The 19,233-nt window shown below is 38.8% G+C and overlaps 1 protein-coding gene across 2 annotated transcripts; it reads right to left on the reverse strand.

Moving 5' to 3' along the window:
• Positions 1-6,338: 6,338 nt before the first annotated feature.
• On the reverse strand, positions 6,339-9,529 carry LOC148038121 (wall-associated receptor kinase 3-like). Of its 2 annotated transcripts, none has more exons than XM_087669174.1 (3): positions 8,133-9,529; positions 7,815-8,009; positions 6,339-7,626 (listed from the first exon to the last, which is right to left on the reverse strand). In XM_087669174.1, the coding sequence occupies exons 1-3, from the start codon at positions 9,073-9,075 to the stop codon at positions 6,377-6,379; spliced, it is 2,388 nt and encodes a 795-aa protein (XP_087525300.1). In that variant the 5' UTR covers positions 9,076-9,529; the 3' UTR covers positions 6,339-6,376. The 2 variants fall into 2 exon arrangements, with proteins under 2 accessions (XP_087525300.1, XP_087525297.1); XM_087669171.1 differs by having other exon boundaries at positions 7,815-8,015.
• Between the last annotated feature and the right edge of the window lie 9,704 nt (positions 9,530-19,233).

A 19,233-nucleotide genomic window follows, 5' to 3' on the forward strand; every position in this document is an offset into this window, starting at 1 on the left:
TTAACTACTACATTCTACTCAATCATTTTAGTATAGGTATGGAAAAAGGAAGATCTGAAACCAAGTTAGTGGGCTAATAAAATAAGCAGCTTACCATTAGGGTAGATTACAAAAGAGAGAGAGATAGAGAGAGAAAGAGAAAGAGAGAAAGATAATGACAATGACCAAAAAAATTTCTCCTAATTTCTTTTTTCACTTTTGTTTACCCCTTTCCTTCTCTACTTCTCTTTTCATTTTAAACATGTTCTTCAATTCTCTTCATCCATCCCTATTCTCCAAAATTGAAACTCGTGTGCTCATAGCTCACACACCTAGATGAGGGGAAACAAGTGGATCGAGCCTTGGGCACACCCCTGCTTCTACTTCACCTAATAAGCCAACATTTATCATTACTTTGGGTTGGGTGCTTTCAAAAGGTTGAATCAAATGATGCCTGCCTATCAAGCCATCCAAGGGTATAAATGTCATTTTTATCAAACCACTCACAAGGACTCTTAGATCAAGATCTTATAGACTTGAATTGACAAGGTTCTATTGCAAAAATATAGATAGCCCTAGTGAAAAATAAGAGCAATATCCGAACTTGCACCTAAATAATTTTAACATTGTATGTGTTTTGACTAAATTGTATCTACTTTTGGGTGCAATAATTATTTTCTAACTTTAATATGATAGAGCTTAAATTCCAAACTGCTAGGTTTGAGGCAAACATAGCATTGTCTTTCTTTTCAATGGGATAGTCACGAAAATGTGGACAATGTAAGAGGGATCAAGCTTGTTCAAGATAGTTGTTGTGTCCCATAATGTCATTTCAAAACTAGGCTCCTAACCTCATCATATCTCAAGGTAGACAAAAACAACAAGTGAGTGTGCTTTCCTTGAAATGATGTAAGATGATGGCTTTCACAGATAATGGCTACATAACTAATTTATGAATCCAATTGACTATAATTATGGCTTTTATAAGATGAGTTATGTATTTCGTATGATGATTATGTAGCTAGTTCATGAATTGCTTGTGTGTTACCTATACATACACTATCATGCTAACATTCTTTTCATCATATGGAAATGGATATGGAAAAATTAGGAACAAACACTAATATCTACTATATCATAATCACCCTCCATGGATTTTTTAAAAATCTATTATATCTATCCTAGAAATTATATTGCAATGGTATGTGTTTTTCCTAGTAATCCTCAACTTTTATGTACATCTTCAAGAAGAGACACTTGGTTTTACTATATTCTATACAAATAGTTTGAAACATAGCAAGGTTTATATGAAGAATTGATATGCCTTAAGTCTCTTCATAGAATGTGATTTTAGGAAGATCTTGATCTCCTCTTGTGTTTTTGTTCTTTAAGAGTGTTAAAGAGAGAGAAAATGATACACAAATATAAAGTGATATTTGCTAAGTATTGTATTTAGGTCCCATGTCCATATGGCTTGGCACTAAAGGACATTATGCTAGGTGTAAACACGATATTATTTATGGTTGGCATGGCTTGTAATTTAAGACTCATTTCCACTATGCTTTGTGATGTATCAATCCTCACTTGGCACAAAGAGCTATCAAGATGACCTTATGCCTACACACAACATGGCATTTAGGTCCCATGTCTTTATGCCTTGGCATCAAAGGATAGCATATTTAGTGTAGTCCTATTATTGCCCATATTTCTTATAGTTTATAACTTGGAAATTATTAATACTTCTCTTTGCGTCCATGTCCCAAGCCACAATTGGCATAAACAAACCCAAAGATTACCTAATGTGTGCACTTGATATGGTGTCTAGGTCCCACATCTTAATGGCTTAGCACCAAGGGATATCGTGTTTATTGTAGTTGCATTATTCCCCATATTGTTCTAGCTTGTGTAACTTGATAACTATTGATAGCTTGCTTTGTCTTCATATCCTACATTTCACTTGGTCTAAACAAACACAAAGATTGCCTATGCCTACACACAACATGGTGTCTAGGTCCCATGTTGTTATGGCTTGTCATTAAGGGATACCATGTCTCGTGTATGCACATTATTTCCCATGTTGTTATAGCTTGTAAGTTGAGAATAATTGATATTTTGCTTTGTGTCTATGTCCCAATTCTCACTTGGTACAAACAAACACAAAGATTGCATGTATACAACATGGTATCTAGGTCCCATGTCTTTATAGCTAGGCAATAAGGGATATCACGCTTTTTGTAGTCAAACTTTTGCCCATATTGTCATTGCTTGTAACTTGAGAATTTCTAATATTGCACTTGGTATATATGTCTTAAGCTTTACTCAGTAAAAACAAACACAAAGATTACCTTATGCATGCACACAACATGGTGTCCATGTCCCATTTCTTAATGACCTAGCACCAAGGGGTACCATGTTTAGTGTAATTGTATTGTTTTCCATTTTTGTTGTAGCATGTAACTTAAGAATTACATATCCTTTGCTTTGTCATGCCTCACATCTTTATGGGATCAAACTAAGGGACATCGTTGATTATAGCTTGCAATTTTAGACTTATACATTGTTGTATATTCATTAGTTATTTAAATAAACATTGGAAATATGTTATGCATGCAAATACAAATATGGTGTTTAAGATTCTAGATATTGACTTAGGACTAAGGGAAACCATACACAATAGTGACAAAAATGTAATAGCATTTCTCCTTTCTTGATTTATCTTAGTCTTCTCTACTACCAAAAGTTGATTTTTTAAATAACTCTTTCATGTACCCCAACTCTTATTTGCCTATAAGATTTACATCTAGTCTCCCATTCCTTTGCTCATGAAGAACTATGTTGTATTATTTCATGAAGAATGCAATCTATAAAAAAGTACTTTCCAAGGAAACTTAGAAAAAAGATATCACCAAGTGTACATCTTCAAGGCACATATACACAAAGCCTTCATAGTTGAGCATACCCATCATGACTTTGCGATAATGCCATTTGGACTCACCAAGGCACCAAATACCTTAACAATGACATTGATATCCAAATATATGACTTGAGTAATAGGTGTTTGCATTCTTCAACTACAAAAGAGTAACATAAGAAGAAAACTCAACTTGTCCTATAGAAGTATATGAATGCAAAGACATCTATCTTTAGTAACAACTTTGACCAATTTGGAGACATTTCTCACATTAATAGGTATTTCAATTTTCTTCAAGTCAACATATAAACATATTATTTATACTATTTTCTTTCTAATTTTGATTTTTTTGGCAAAAATCATCCCTCTACTTACAAAGCTTAATGTCCTTGTGAAGCTTGCTCAAAAGTGCATAAGGTATATGGCTAAATATAAAAATATCTGAAAGATGAAATGCTTAGCATTACATTCATTTTATGCAATTATGAATCATCCTCTACATGAGGAGATATTAAAAATTTGCCACAAAATTTTGGGCTTTGAATTGGAACCTAGCAAGAGCCTTTTGACAATAAATAAAAATGGTTTAATATGCATCAAGTTACATTCAAGATTGGTACAACTTTATGTTTCTTCGAAGCAAGTTTGAGGCCAACTTGTTAAAAAACAACTAGTAAACATGAAAACTATCAATGATCAAACTATCAATGATATGGGGAGGAGTTTTAAACTACCTTGGCATGAGTTATAAAGTTATAAAGTTTTTGGTACATCAAATAAGAGAACGGTTCCCAAGAGATGAACTATCAAAGGCAATGTCAATAATATATCCATAATCAAAAAATAGCAAACAAGACATGCATATTATTTAAGTAGAGTTTTAGAAAAGAGTCCATGTCTTTAAAGATCACTTTGAAAGATTTATACAACTGCTTGACTATAGTGTGACCATCTTAATAATAAATGAGGACACACTTTTACAACAATCACAATGCTTTGGAGAGACTCTGTGACACCAATTCATAGAACTTATAGAGCCTACAAAATCAAGTGCTATTACCTAATTATGAGATAAGTTGAGCATAAGTAAAGTTCTCCAAGATTAGTGGAGAATGAAAAGAAAGTAAAGCTGACATGGCTAAAACAACTACTCTAGGATTAATTGAGAATGAAAAGAATGTTGAACATCATGGGACTTTTAAAGCATAAGATGTGCAACAAGTTAAGTACAAACTTGTATGCTTGCATGACATCATATGTTCATAATAGTCAATAGAGAGCTTAGCATATAATCAAGATTTGGCATGTTGGATATCAATGCTCAATGAAATCATTTGGATATCAATACAAGGTCAACATCAACACCAATGGTATCACCAACAAAACTAGATGAAAATGATGAAGCACCTAGTGTTGATGGTTGGCAAGCTTGAGATATTCAATCATTTTTCTTTGTATATAATTAACTAGAATGGCAAACCTTTTATATAGACAATGTAAGACAACATTGTACTCTAGATAATCTGTACATTATCCATTTGTAGTTTATTTTGCTTTAACTATAATTTTTTCTTTATATTAACGTGTTTACACTATCTTACAAGCTTTGCTTTTGCTACTTTATTATTGAGAGAACTTTAACATTATAATTCTAAAAACAAACATTTTTAAAGCTCTACATCTTTATGAGTCTCATTAAAGGTATTCACCCAATTTCATTGGTTATGAAATCATCTTGATTTAAATCCAAATTTTCTTGGTCTAGTAAAAGCTACTCAAGTTGTTCTAATGACATAAGTTTTTATTTTGCATTCTACAATTTTTTCCATGTATTACTCATAAACCATTGCCGATAGTCTTGTCTAACCACTTGCATTTTCAACATATCCTTTACAAGACAAGTAAGCAAACTTTTCTCAAGTGGTACTTTTATATTTCCTTTGATTGAGTTGCAAGAGGCTCCATGTTCATTGTATCAAGTTGCTATCTTACTATAATATCACAATAATAATGTTTGCATATGATTTACACGATTAACTCTACCACCATGAGGCATCACCCTCCAATAACCATAACATTCTTGTTAATGATAAATCTCCATACCTTGAGTAAACCAAGCAAGGCTCCCTTTGTGGAGTAAGATCCATTATCATCTAAAAGATGTTGCATTTGCATACAAAAATGAAAATATGCTTTACTAAATAATTTTTTTGTAAAACTATTTATTAATGACTCACAATTAATGTACAATGCTACTCAAGCTCCACGCTTTAAGCATTCACTTGTAGAAAGCTTGTATAATAACACTTTCCCACCCATCTTATGCCTTGCACATTTAAGTCAAGTAATTTCTAAATGCCATGTATGGGCTTTAGGTCATTGGCTTTCCTCCTCTAGCATGCATACCCCTAACACTATTTACATAATGGAACACATCATGCCTTTCAATTCAGTTTATATCCATATCAAGGTTACCTCCTTTTCTAACTTTTTCCCATAAGTTATTTCCTAAATGCCTTATGTGCACTCTAGCTCATTGGCTTCTTGTTCTACACTACAAACAATGCTAGTATTATGTCTCTGTCTTGCAAAATATTATGCCTTTCACTTAGTTTAATACTATCAATTCTCTTAGCTTCTCACCACAATTCACCAACCACTATAGAAACTTGATTCATTGAAGTGGGAACATCTTCACCTAAATTTGTGGTATCAACCTGTCTTTGTAGCTTGACATTCTTCAAAGTCTCTTTACCCTTTGATAGTTTGAATATAAAGTAATTTTACCCCTTTCCAACTATGTAGTCCCAATCATCTCGGACCATGTGGCTTTGGTTTTGGACACACCCCAACTTGTCACAATGCCAAACACATCGCAAGAGTTAAAATTAGTTGTGTCATCCTTCTAATTGCTTTATACCACTCAAGTCACTTATAGGATAAATAAGGGGAGAAAGGAGTGACATATCAAGGCCACACACACACATTTATGTACATCTCTATGTATGTGGTCCTTCACTTTGTTTTAAAACCATTGGACTCACATATTTGCAACTAATGTCTCATTGGAATCATAGCGATATACTACAACAGCGGAAAACCATTTTGTTGAACTCAAAAGCAAGAGCCTTTAAACTAATACCCTCAAAATGCACTACACAAAGAGAGAACCTTTGCTAGATTGGGTAATGTGCTCTCCTTACCCTCTTATCATACCCTGGCTTCCACTTGATTTGCTCAACCAAAGCCCCAAAGGTTACTTTGGTGGTTGATATCTTATACCTCGTTAATAACCTAGAATAGGGGGAAACAATTTGCAAAGAGAGAAAAATCGAAATGGTTAGTAAGTTCAAAGCTACTACCATATAATAACTCCTAACCTGTCTATGTTGGGACCATTTCACATTCAACACAAGTTAGGGGCCATGTTTCATGGCCTCTCTACCATGTCAAAAAATCAGAAATAAATGGAACTTATGCTGCAATTTAGGATTCCTCAATCATAATCATGGTGTTTTGACATGAAGTTATTTTAGTGTTACAATGGGTAGCATCATTATGGATGGATTCCACATGTCCACACATATGTTGATGCCACGAGGCATTGATCCATCTCAGACTCTGGAGGACTTCCCTCATTGTTGGCCGGTTGCATCCTTCTGCCTGGACACAAGAGGCTGCTAGACTTGTGACCTGGCAGATCGACAACATGACAGAGGAGTTCTCATAGGCTTTCAATCTATGATCTACAACTTTGGACAGCTCACCTGACTGCATCGCACTGATGCAGAGGGTGCTCAAGTCCAGATGTGGTGATTGCTCAGTTGCTTTCATTAGTGAGTAATGACACTCGCCAATTTGCTGAGCCTCTGAGAAGATAGGCTTTCGAGCTGTAACTAACTCCAGCAAGAGCACCCCAAAGCTGTAGACATCACTCTTGTCATTGAGGCGTTGTGTCTTAAAATACTCAGGGTCAAGATAACCTAAGGTTCCTTGGAAGAGGGTAGACACATGAGTCTGATTGCCCGGGATCACACGAGAAATGCCAAAATCACATATCTTTGGGGTAAGGGTTCTATCTAATAGAACGTTCGAAGACTTGATGTCTCGGTGTAAAACTGGGGTAGAAAGAGATGAGTGGAGATACGCTAGTGCTTCTGCACATTCCACAGCTATTGTTAGCCTACTCTCCCACCCCAAACATATAAATTTACTCTGGGGTGGCTGCTTAATGGGTAGCTGTATACCATTTTGCTGGATGCTATGGTGCAAATGCTCATACAGGGTGCCATTGGACACATACTCGTACACTAAGAGGGGTGTTTGCGTCTCCAAACAACAGCCCAGCACACGGACAATGTTCCTATGATTGACTTGGGAAAGGATAATGATCTCGTTGATGAACTGATAAGCTGAATCTTGATTGTAGAGGAAAGGCTTTTTGATAGCTGCTATTGTGCCATCCTTCAGATGACCTTTATATACAGTGCCATGACCACCACCACCTAATTTCAGCTGGGGTGCATAGTTTTGGGTGGCTTTTCTGAGCTCATCCTCTGGGAACAGCTTTGGTACGTTCCTCTTTGACGTAGAGGAAGAGACTATGTACTCCTGCAGCCTCAAGCCCCCATTCATTTTGAAGTACATGGCTTTTTTCTGGTTAGATTTATAGGACACCCAACACCAACTAACAAGGAAGCAAAGGGAAGCCACCCCAAACGCAGATCCTAAAGCACCTGCATAAACAAGACATCTTGACTATGTGAGAAATCAAAGACATTTGCTTCTGGTCACACACATTTTTTGCTAGTTGCTCGGTTGTGTTACAGGAGGCATCTCGAAAGCCACCCTTTAATGCAGATGCTGCTAAACAACCCTCTGAAATGCTCGGTGGAAAACTCTTCTAATAATGTAGAATGTTTACCTGTTAAGATGTACACGATTGTTGTCAACTTCCTTGGAAGCTTAAGTGTGCAACCCGTACCAGATGGACTGTGAACGTCCACACCGTTGCCTTCAGCACCAGCCAAGCAGCCACAAACAAAGCTTCCTGGTGTGTTGATGCAGACACGAAACCGTGGATCTTTGATGCAGTTATCTAGGCCTTCCAAGCATTCATCTATATCTACAAAAATCACTCATTCAGCTGAGTATCTATGAAGGAAAACTTAAAAGTCCCAAAGCTCACAATAACATCCAGACTGGATGTGTCTTCATGTTGTACCAGGGTTATTGAACACACCTTGACACTGGGTTCCATTTCTGTAGCCGTCTCCATGGTATCCTTTAGCACATTCACAAACATAGCCATCAGTGAGTTGAGGATGTGTGTCCCCTGTTAGCTCAATGTTGGGCACATTGACACAATTTGAGTGCTCTGCACAGGCATAACCATGATATGCAGGAAGATTGCTACACTTGTAGCCAGGAGTATCAATTGTGAGGCCCCAAGAGAGCTTCAGAACATAGTTTTGTTCAAGTGAAGATGCCGCTAAAGATGGTGATGGCACTGCATACACAGAACCTTCATGATAAATTGTCGAATAACCGCATATAGTCTCATTTGCCATGTAGCTTGTTACCCACCTTGCAAAGAATGATTCAAAATATATGGTTTTAGCACCGACACTTGGGAACTCCACTTTGCAGCTGGTGTCGTTCTGGAGCTCATACATGCCATTATAGCTGCATGTTTCTGAGCAGCTGCCAGAGAGCTTTGCTGATTGCATATTATTGACATACAGAGGCGGTGACATTTCAAAGGTCCCAGCAATACCACACCCAACCACCAGGAAAGCGTTGTCAGGTGAGATGGCAATACCCTTGGACGAGCTCAATCCCAAGACTGCGCCATCCTCAACATAACTGCCATTGACAGGATTGCCACATATGGTGCTTCTAAAACCTGTAGAGTTGACGATAAGATAATCTGTTGAGAAGCTCAGGACCTGTACATAGACGTCATAATCTGCGAGAATGTATGGAGAAGACAGCCCGGCAGAGCTGTTCATGCAAGAGATGCGGTAGTTGGGAAGCCCACATTCATCTGTCATACCAAAGGGGTAGGGTATAGTGATGCCACCACAGATCTGCGCTGCGTAATTGCATGCGTAAGAGGGCATCAAGGCTTCCGAGCTGGCATCCCCCATCAAGAATAATACGAGCAAGAAGGAGCTAATGATCATGACCTAGCAGTGAGCCAAAATCAAGTTCGAACTGACCAAGTCACCTGGCTATGCCCTCACTGTTTTGGATCAGTTTGATCAACACTAGCTATGTCGTGCGTCGATACAAAATCTGATTTGATCTGACCAAGCGACCTAGCTATGTCCTGAATCATTCCTGATCGCTGGCTATGTCCAGCATCGATACAGAAGGTATCACCACAGAAGGGATGATGTAACTACATTGGGAGAAGAAATTTCCCAGCCAGCGAGAAAGAAAGAATCTCCAAGGTGATGCTTGCGATGCTGATTTATTCCTCCCCCTCCATCCTCGCAGATCGACAAACGCATAGAGACAGACGAATCGTTACGAACTTCATATCTCTGGTGGTCCTTTCCTGAAAACAAACCTGAGAGTTCAGGACAAGCACCCCCGCGAGTGGATTATTTTTAGGCGATATGCTACAAGTGCATCTCATCAGGGCCTCCGCCTGCAAAGGATGCCGCTTTTTTTTTATGCGAAAGTAGATTTATATTTAGAAGGGTGTTACCTTTACATCACCACCAAAGATGGAGGGCTAAAGACATCGTAACAGGCCTTTAAAGAGCTTGGCGACTCGCTTAATGGCCTCATCCTTCTTAGCCATCTTAATAAGCGAAAGATGAGCCTCAATAAAAAAAGGTTGTTACACAAGCTACTAGGAGAGACATGTGAGGTTCTGAGCCTGCCTAACGCAATGTTGTTATGACAATAGCAAAGGTGCAACAAGGCCGGCGCTGCCCCTAACAACATTCCACATCTTTTCACAAGCCTTGTTGAGATGCCCTTAATCAACTAAAAGAACCTGCTTCTAGCCCACCACATGATGCAAGTGGGATCTCTCCATAGCTTTCATGATACTCCTCCAAAGAGCTTGAACCTCTTGGTAGTCCTAGAAGACATGCTTTACAGTTTCCTCGTTCTTCCTACAAAAGATACACATGGGAGGCACATGCATAAACTTGGAGATTGATGTGCCTCTCCACTCCTTCTTTAGACACTTCTTCTAGGTCCTAAAGACCCCTCCTAGCTCAGCTTTGTGACTGGATTCCATAGTCCTAAGGAGCCGCCTAGCATTAGGCTCACAAAAGTCAATACTTCCCTTAGTAGCAAGTAGGGATTTATCATGGGAGTTGGTCAAATATTTTAGAAACAAGTGGATGTTCATATGTGGAGAAGTAGACCAATTGAGCTAACGTGTGAATTAGCCACTTAAATATTCCAAAAAAATGCCTAATTAATCAAACCCTAAATTGGTGTGTGGTTTGAGAAAGTTTTAAAACGGTGCACAGTAGGAGGTCCCGAAACTTTCTATAAATAGGCAAGATGCCCTCCATTTAGCCTCAATCTCGTTTTTTATAGGTTTCAGGAGCTATCATATGTTAACTACTACCATCTCGCACTTGATTCCAGCCTCCATCTCCTCCATTTGTTGCTAGGTGTTCATCCCTAGTAGACTGGAGGTGACCACCACTATTGTGTTGCATTACACTATCCAGGGGCACAGGAGGTTGTTGCCATCACTCCTACATTGTCGCTTCATCATTTTTTGGCCGCATTTGGTGTTTGCTCTCTCCACTGCTTGTCACCTAGCTCCTGATGTGACTGTGTTTGCACTCCTCTATTGTCGCCCAATTTTTCTCTCTCCTCATGTACTTGTGTTTTTAGTATTTCTCTCTCCTTCGTTGCCTATCTACATCAAATCCAGCTTCCATAGCTTTGTTTGCTAGTGTTCAACTCTAGGAAGCTGCCTTTGCTATGTTTTGGGATCTGTCAAGAGTACAACACACTCTCCCGCTTAGCAGCCCTGCCTCGGTCCTCAAAACATGAGAGTTCAGGGTACAATTTTCATTATTGCATTATTTGTTTGTTGCATGGACATTGTATATTCAATTTTCAATCATTCATTCAGATTCTAGTGTGTTCATTGTTATACTAAACCTAACTATGTTCTTTTGAGTTTATGTTTTGTCATCCACTTTCATTTATGTTTCTATGTTAGCATATTTCCTCACATGGTATCAGTGCAAGGTTCTCTTCCATGAAACCTCGGCCTTTGATCTAAAAGCGCTTCACAATAAGCAAGAACAACATGAGGGCAAGATGGCTTCAAGCACATCTTCAAAACATCACCGTGGCTCAAGCCTCATACTTCAAGACATGTGATAGAGTGGGCTTCATAACTTACTCCTCAATTCAACATGGTTGGAGAATCTTGGGACTATTATGGAGTCCACAAACCATATGAGATCTCACAAGCCAAATATGATCTCATTCTTATGTATCGAGCTCAATAGCAAATTGAAGGTAAATTTCAGTTGTCCCCTTTAGATTTGGTGCACCTCTCTAATGATTTTGCAAGAAGGACGAAAGCTCCACAAAGGACTAATTACCATGATGTGGAAACTAGCATAGAGTACAAACCATTTTCATATTTACAACCATCATCTCCATCCTTGCCTCTTTCATCTTTTGCATATATTTCTCCACCCTCATTCACTCCTATGTCAAATAGGCATGCTATTAGTTCTTAATCTTATGATTTTACTTTCTCCTTTCCGCAAGACATTGGTGATGCTCAAGATGAAGGAACTCCTCATACCAACTATTGGTTCATAAGCCCTGAAGAGGATAGATTTTTCTTTTTGAACTCAAGAAAAGGTAAGCAAAAATTGGAAGAATCTATGGTGAGTGCTCCTTCTTCATTTTTTCTTCATGTGTTTACATCTCATGGTCAATATGATTTTGGAGATTCATTTATTTCTTCATTTGCATTTAATGAACAAAAGGAACCTAACACATTTCCCACAACAACTCAAATGACAAATCCATTTAGTCTCCCACACATCCAACCCACTAGTTCCACTACACCTTCCTTTCAACCTCCATAAAGTGCACCATACATGTAGTCACACATCATATCGGGGGTCCCTCACCCTTAGGCATGCCTTTTAGGGCCTCGTCTTTCCCCCAACTAGGTGATGTCTCCATGATGGAGGTTCATCCTCCCATCCCCACACTTTTGGATTTTTCACAGCTTGGGAATGCCACCTAGCCACTACCGAGTGTGAATCAATGTATCATAGTTTGTCTTCATGGCATTACCTAATGGGCCTTATGGTCATTTTGTTGTGCCCCAGCCAAGGCTTATGTGTCCCAATGCATCCACCTCCACCAGCACTTTATGGAAACATTCATGTTCCAATTCCTCTGCATCAATTGGCATCCATTGGACATTATCAACATATTTCTGCCTACCCACTTCCCCTCCTACTTATCCCCCTCTAGCACCTCCTTCCTATTCCAGTTATCTGACACCTCATGGTTCTTCATCCTCATCAACGAAACATGCCGTTAATGAGTGTTCTTTTGAGTTTATGCTTTGCCATACATTTTCATTTATGTTTTTGCATTAGGGTATTTCTTCACATACCACACCTCCTTCACTTTGGATATAACCTCTTGTAGCTATTTGGCTTTTTTCCTATTTAACCCAAAATGGGTGACCACACCTACTCATACAAGAGAAAGGAAGAAGAAACATGACCCCAAACATCATACCAGCAACAATCAAGTCCTTTACACTAGCCATCCTCCCTTCTTGCTATTGCATTTTCCCAATAAAATGAACCACATGGGGCTCTCTAAGCAATCACTAATTGTTGACTGCCATTAGAGTGCCGCAATGTCATGTAGGGGCTACCAAAGACAACATCATACAATTTCAAGTCTTTCCAAACTTTGCCACATACCAGAGCACCAAATATCTAGCTAGTAATCAAGATAGCCTAGGGTTGGCCATCTTGAATCCTCTTAAGGAGGGTAATAGAGAACCTTTGCACTTTCTCCTTTGAGAGGCTCCAAACTAAGCCCGCCCTCGTTCACCGATGAAGTTACTTGCTCCCTGACCATCCCTTTGCTTCTCCAAATGACCACAACGCATTCCTTATTAAGGGCTTCAATCCTATCCCAATTGACTTTAGCAAAGGGGGTTTATAGAGGTCGGTCACAAATACCATCATGGGAGATAAGATACTCTTTAAAAGCACCAGCCTACCAGCAAAGCCTGCTATGAGAGGATGGTCAATGCTATCGTGGCCTGTGTCTTGTTAAAGAACCATTCAAACTAGCTTCTAAGGGAGATGTCTACTCCAATAGGAACTCCAAGGTACCTTATAATTTCCCCTTTGGTAACTTCCCTAATCCCAAACTAAGCTAGCCATTGAGGGCTATCCCACCAAGACAATAATAGGAACTTAGATTTCTCACTACTAACCTTGGAGCTAGAGAGGTAAGAGAACTTATAAATTCCAAGCAAAGTGCTCAATGAGAAAGGATCGTCTAGTATGGCATTAACCATTCAGAGAGATGATGTTAGACCTCTCTCATCAACCATATTCCTTGAACCATGTGAGTGATCTTTAGGGCATGTAGTCATGTTCCAATCATCAAAAAGGACCACATTCTTATTGGATACATGTGATTTGAGCCACATCCACATGCCAGCCCTTTACCTAGAGACATTTGGTGCATACACTGAGACACAATCAAGCATTTCACTTGAGACAAGGATTTTGATCCCAAGAACATTTCCCCTTTCATCATTGGCAAATACATCAACTTGAAAACTCTACCTAACAAACATCAAGAGCTCCCCTTTTCCTCTTTCACATACATTAGGAAAGCAAGAGTACCCAAGTATGTTGATAGCTGCATCATTAGAGCTATCAAGCTTAACCTCTTGGACCCTAGTAATGTCAGGTTGTTTGTGAGATACCCTCCTATCCATGAAGACTTCATTGAGGGGGATCAGCATTAGCAAGAGAAGTAAGGGTCAGTTGTCCTTTGGCAAGTTTCTGGATGGATACCTTAGAAATGGAGCCCTTGTGCTTGACTTCAATAAAATTGTCAATATTTGGATTCTCTTTGGCCCCTACCCTTTCAGATCTACTTTGTCTCTCCTTGCTAGGATCTAGAATCTAAAGAACCTTGCCATCATGTGAAGCTTCATTGCTACCACTACTAGCAAATGTAGTGGGGGGACACCCCTTAGAATCATTTGGGTTGATGTAGTATTAGCCACTAGAGCATTATTAGACTTATTCTCCATCTTCTTGTCCCCTTGCTGAATTGACTGGCTTTGCACCTACTTTTCCTAAGGATGTTATTAATCAACATTACTATCCTTTTGCATGCAATAATTGGTAAAATGGCTAGATTGATGGCACACATAGCACACATCGAGGATGTTGGAGAATTGAACCTCATTGACAAAATCCATTCCCTGCTTGTTATGTATTTCGATTAGATCTAGAGTGGTCCCACAAAATGTAAGAACCCCTCTCCCCCTTGGGGTTAGCAGGAAGTGGGAGGATATACAAAACTTTCCTAGAGTTGAGGCAATGGCCCCTAACCTCATTATAAAAAAACTACATGCATATTGGGGGAAAAGTGACCAATAGGACACTCAAATTTTAGAACATCTTCTGGAGTGAAGATGGTTGACCATGGGAGGCAATGCACAAGATTGCCCCTAAAACCAACAAAGGAAGAAATGATCCAACTTCTTTTAACCTATGATCCCAAAGGTGGACTCTAGATGCGGATGGGATTTTTTAAAGAAAGGAATTTGTACTAGTTGCGAAGTTTGTGTTTCTCGTGTATATGCCTTCACTGTTGGTTGTGTTGCCGCTTTTCTTGTTTGTGTTCCTTTTTCTGCTTTTTTTAAAGATGTTGTAGGTTTATGGGGAGTGTGCTTGACTATCAAATGATGTGGAGTTGACAATTGCATGCATGTGAGTTATCAAATGTTGATTTGTTGACAACTACAAATTTTATAACATGAAGATGGATGGTTTTGTGATGGTGGTAAATTTCATGAAGATCACACAAGAGTGATGACTACCACACTTGTTTTCATTGTTTTTTTGTCTATACATAAACCTTCTCATTTATTAGACTACAAACTAGATGTTAGGCCTCATAATGTGTACATAAATCAAGCATCCAACAACCTATTTGATAGAGAAAAACAAAGTTGCCTCAATGAACATTTGGGTTGCCTTCTATCTATTTATTTGGTATAAAGCTCTTTCTCATCTAGCAACCTTTGTGCCTCCTGCCTTACCCTTGCCACTTTGTCCTTGTCCTCTTATAGCTCTTGATAAAGTTCATCGAGAATGGTAGTAAAGGTGTTTGGTCTTGGCACCTTAGTGGGGCACCTTGTCAGTGTTTGTTTTAGTTAGTTTTTGGGTTGTTGAGACTAATGTAGTATCCTCTATGGATCTCTTTTTTAGGCATTCTACATGAGACATTCTCATCTACATGCTTTACCACTACTATCTGGGCTTATAGAAGGTCTAAAATATCCTCTCAAGTGCTCTCTCCTTACCTTTCCTTGTGTTTTTTATTGTTTATTCATGGGCCCTTCATAGTCTTTCTTCATATTCCTTCTATATTCCATATGAATTTCATAGGAAAGCTAGATCAACCATCTCCAATATGATGTATGGAGAGTCCATTGTACAAAAAAGTTGAAGATAATCAATCTCTATCATCCATATGCTTCACATGAGGAATGGTTGCTTTGCATTGACAATGGACTAGCGCCCATGAAGTTGTTGGTCTATCAGAGTAAGTGGCATAGATAGTAGCAAAAGAAAGAGTGGGTATTGTTCCAAGGAATACTATCTTTGGAGCTAGACGTCAAGGACACTTGAAAGTGCCTAAGAAATATGTTGCTTTCAATACCTAGGAGAAACCTTTGAGTCATGATAATATGGATCCTAAAGAGTTTTGTACAAAAAAGATTTATGGGATGATAGCTTGAATGAGCTTTTTTTTAAATCCTTAAGTCAATAGTTTTGCAAAACCACTTATTATACTATTAGAGAATATCCTTAACATTTTTGTGAGAAACATGTAAGATATGGGTAAATAGGCTATGCATTTCTAAAAGCTAGCATAAGCAATAGAATTTAAGTCAACCATTTAAAACATGAGAAAACTCAATAAGTAAAAACAAGGCATTTAACATTGGAATCAAGAAGAATTGTTTATGTAGATGCATTCACCTCAACAAATACCACACTCTACAATTTTACAACTCACTAATCCAATACTGAGAGCATCTTAGTGGAATACATGATACACTCTTTCTAAAGTTAAATATTGTGAGGTTTTGAGAAAAAAGAGTCAAGGGTAAAAATACAATTAGCTTTTGAGAAAATAAGGAGAAGTGTAAAAAATATAATTATTTTTTGTGTGCACTACATATAAAGGTCTAAATTCAAATTAGTTTTTTATTTTGGGCAAAGAATGTGATTTGTTGGGAAAACATGTTGTGCTCTCTCTTCTCCATGTAAACTTATCCCATTAGGTAAGTTTTGGTAGAGAGTGAATTAGCCCGTGCCCTTGCTATTATGCATCCTTGAGGTGGAGAGGAAGAGGAAAGGAGCTCATCAATTGTGAGGTGCCCACCCATCGGCTATCTAGGCACACATTTAGCGGTCTATCAAGAAACGAATCTAAGCGTCGCTGCCCGACACTCCCATGGAATATTTCGGGTTTTGTTGCCTAGGGTTTTCTAAATCCGCCTCACAACGGAACGTTTATGGCCGAACCCACTAGGATTGACCTGAAATTTTGGCTCCTAATGGCCAAGGTCTCCTAACAACATTCTAACGTCGGATCTTGGACATCCTACTTCACGCAGAGATACCCAAACCGAAGCAAACCCATGCCGCACTTGGTTCAAAGAGAATGGGAAACGAGAGGGATGCGCTGCTCAACCTCTCTGCCCATAGGGCATAGTCCCATTCCGATCCCCTAAAATGGCATGAATTGGGTTCTAACCTATCAATACCTAAAGGTCGAATGACGATAAAAAAACTTGTGAGAAGCCTCCCAGTTCTCTGGGACCACCCTGCCGTAGGACGGACCCGTCGGGGGTTCCGCCCACCCGCTTCCCTTAATAGCTTTAGTTTTCTAATTAGGTCCTACCACATTTATGTGTGACACTTAAACTCAACTTCATTAATTAAGCCTTTTAGGGAACAGGGTTCGTTCGCATAACTTATAGCACAGACACGAAAACAGAGCAAAGCAATCTATTGACAAACAAGTTTAAATAAGTTCCTTAACTTATCTTCAAGTTAATCTTTGTCTCCCGCCCATACAGGAGAAATTATGTATCGCTTATGTCAAACAGAGGTATCACTTCTGCCCTGCAGAAGTAACTGGTCCGATTCACATGGCACCACAAACTCAATCCTTTATCTAGAATAGGATCTCCCAACATGCCCAGATGTTGGGGGCCACGGAGGTCTTCAACTCCATTCTAGACCTAGAAAGGGGTGTCCAGAGCTCCAACTAACCCGCAAGTTGTCTAGGAGCGAAACATCATTCCCGCGATTGGCCTTTTCACCACTCGACCTTTGGCCCATGAATCGAGCAGTGCCCTCTCGGGTTAATCTGCGGTGCAATCATGGAGGTGATCCACCCGTGCAATATATCCTTCTTCAATTAAATCCTTTAAGAATCAAGCACAAACAAGGCATTCAGTCCTAATATCATTTTCCAAGAAAACATTCATTTATTTCCATGGCAACTTGTCATCACAGACCCTTGCCATGCATTTACCATAAATCACAAGCACTTGGAATAATCATCCAAACAACAACTAACAACCAGTTGAATATAAAAGCATTTAGGATGTTGTTCAATCAATCAACAAAACCAATTGTATTCTTTCCAACCAATGCAAGAATAGACGATATAACATTTCCATCGTATATTTGCTCTCCCCCTTGGGATCTAAGAGCAATACTATGCAAAAATGTTTCTTAACACTTCCTTCCTTCGGCTAGGGCATATGTTAAGGGTTCAAACACTTTTCATGATGTAAGTTCTATAGGTCACTTACCTTGATTGATAACCCAACCCTGAATTTGGATTGGCAAAAGTAATCGTTATCCGATGGATCTCAAGACATCTTAGTTTTAACCCTAATGATTAATTTCTTGTACTAGCTTTAGGCAAGTCATGAGGCAACTAGAAAATTGTCCTTATATATCAAACATGTTATAGGCATAACATGTGAATACTTAATAAGATAAGTGCGAGATGATCTCAAGTAATTAGACTCCAACAGGCCTTACATTGAGCTAGAATCTAGTTTTTCTTAATATTTGGGCTCTTAGGCTAAGTACTTTTGAAGTATCTAAACTTTAAACTAGTACTTTCTATTCATGATTCTCAATGTCGTATTCTTTTAGTAATTATGCTATTTGTAACCCTTGACTATACTTCAATCTAGCACTTTTATGCACAATCTTTTAATGTCATTCTTTTGATGACTATGCCATTCATAACGCTTGACTAATTCTTCCTTGTAATTGCTCTACTAGCAAATAAGTCATATGTAACTAGGTGCAATTATCTTCCCTTCATATATACACTTCACAAACTCCATCTTCCGAGTAGGTGAGATAAAATTTATCATTTTCCATGACCTATACTCGTGCATCATAGTATGGGGTCTAATGTATCTCATACGAGAATCAAAGCAAGCATCTATCAATTTAAAATACATTACTTACGATCGGAACCGCAATTGGATTGATAGTGATGCCTTTGCACGAAGCCTTGTTGCTGGTTGCAGGATTGTCATCCGCACGCGACATTCTTCGCTTGGAGGCCATCGTCCGCAAGTAGACTCAAGAGATTAAGAAGGTAGAATAGATTCAAGATGGGAGAGCATAAGAGAAGATGGTTAAGTCGAGGATCGAGATAGAGGGAATTGAGCTAATTCTCTTCCTTGCAGCCTCTCGAGGTGACTCTTCCCTCTCTCTCTCTCTCAAGCTCTCTTTCAAACTCTTCCTCACAATCACTTGGAGGGGTATCCTTCTCTTTACCTCTCTCTTGCAGCCTCTCAGGGTCTCCTTATGCTTTCTTATGCCTCTCCCATGCCTCATATTTATAGTGAATTAGAGAAGAGGGCTTGTGGTTGAGAAGTGGAGCTATTTGTGGAGGGGAATCTTGGAAAGATAAGTGATCTGATGCTCAGATCATAAATCTGATGGTTCCATTGGCTCCAAATGGGGAGTAAAACTCCAAGACACTTGTTTAGAAAGCTCTTA

The sequence above is a fragment of the Lygodium microphyllum genome, chromosome 3 (genome assembly GCF_053477565.2).
Source record: "Lygodium microphyllum isolate KBCC chromosome 3, Lygodium_microphyllum_v1.1.10, whole genome shotgun sequence".
Classification (NCBI taxonomy): Eukaryota; Viridiplantae; Streptophyta; class Polypodiopsida; order Schizaeales; family Lygodiaceae; genus Lygodium; species Lygodium microphyllum.

Excerpts from the sequence above, each read along its gene's own strand:
- LOC148038121 (XM_087669171.1), bottom strand. The coding sequence starts at position 9,075 with ATGATCATTAGCTCCTTCTTGCTCGTATTATTCTTGATGGGGGATGCC. Across the intron at positions 8,016-8,132 it reads AAATGGAACCCAGTGTCAAG|ATATAGATGAATGCTTGGAA; the intron begins GTGTGTTCAATA and ends TGATTTTTGTAG. Across the intron at positions 7,627-7,814 it reads AATCGTGTACATCTTAACAG|GTGCTTTAGGATCTGCGTTT; the intron begins GTAAACATTCTA and ends TTGTTTATGCAG.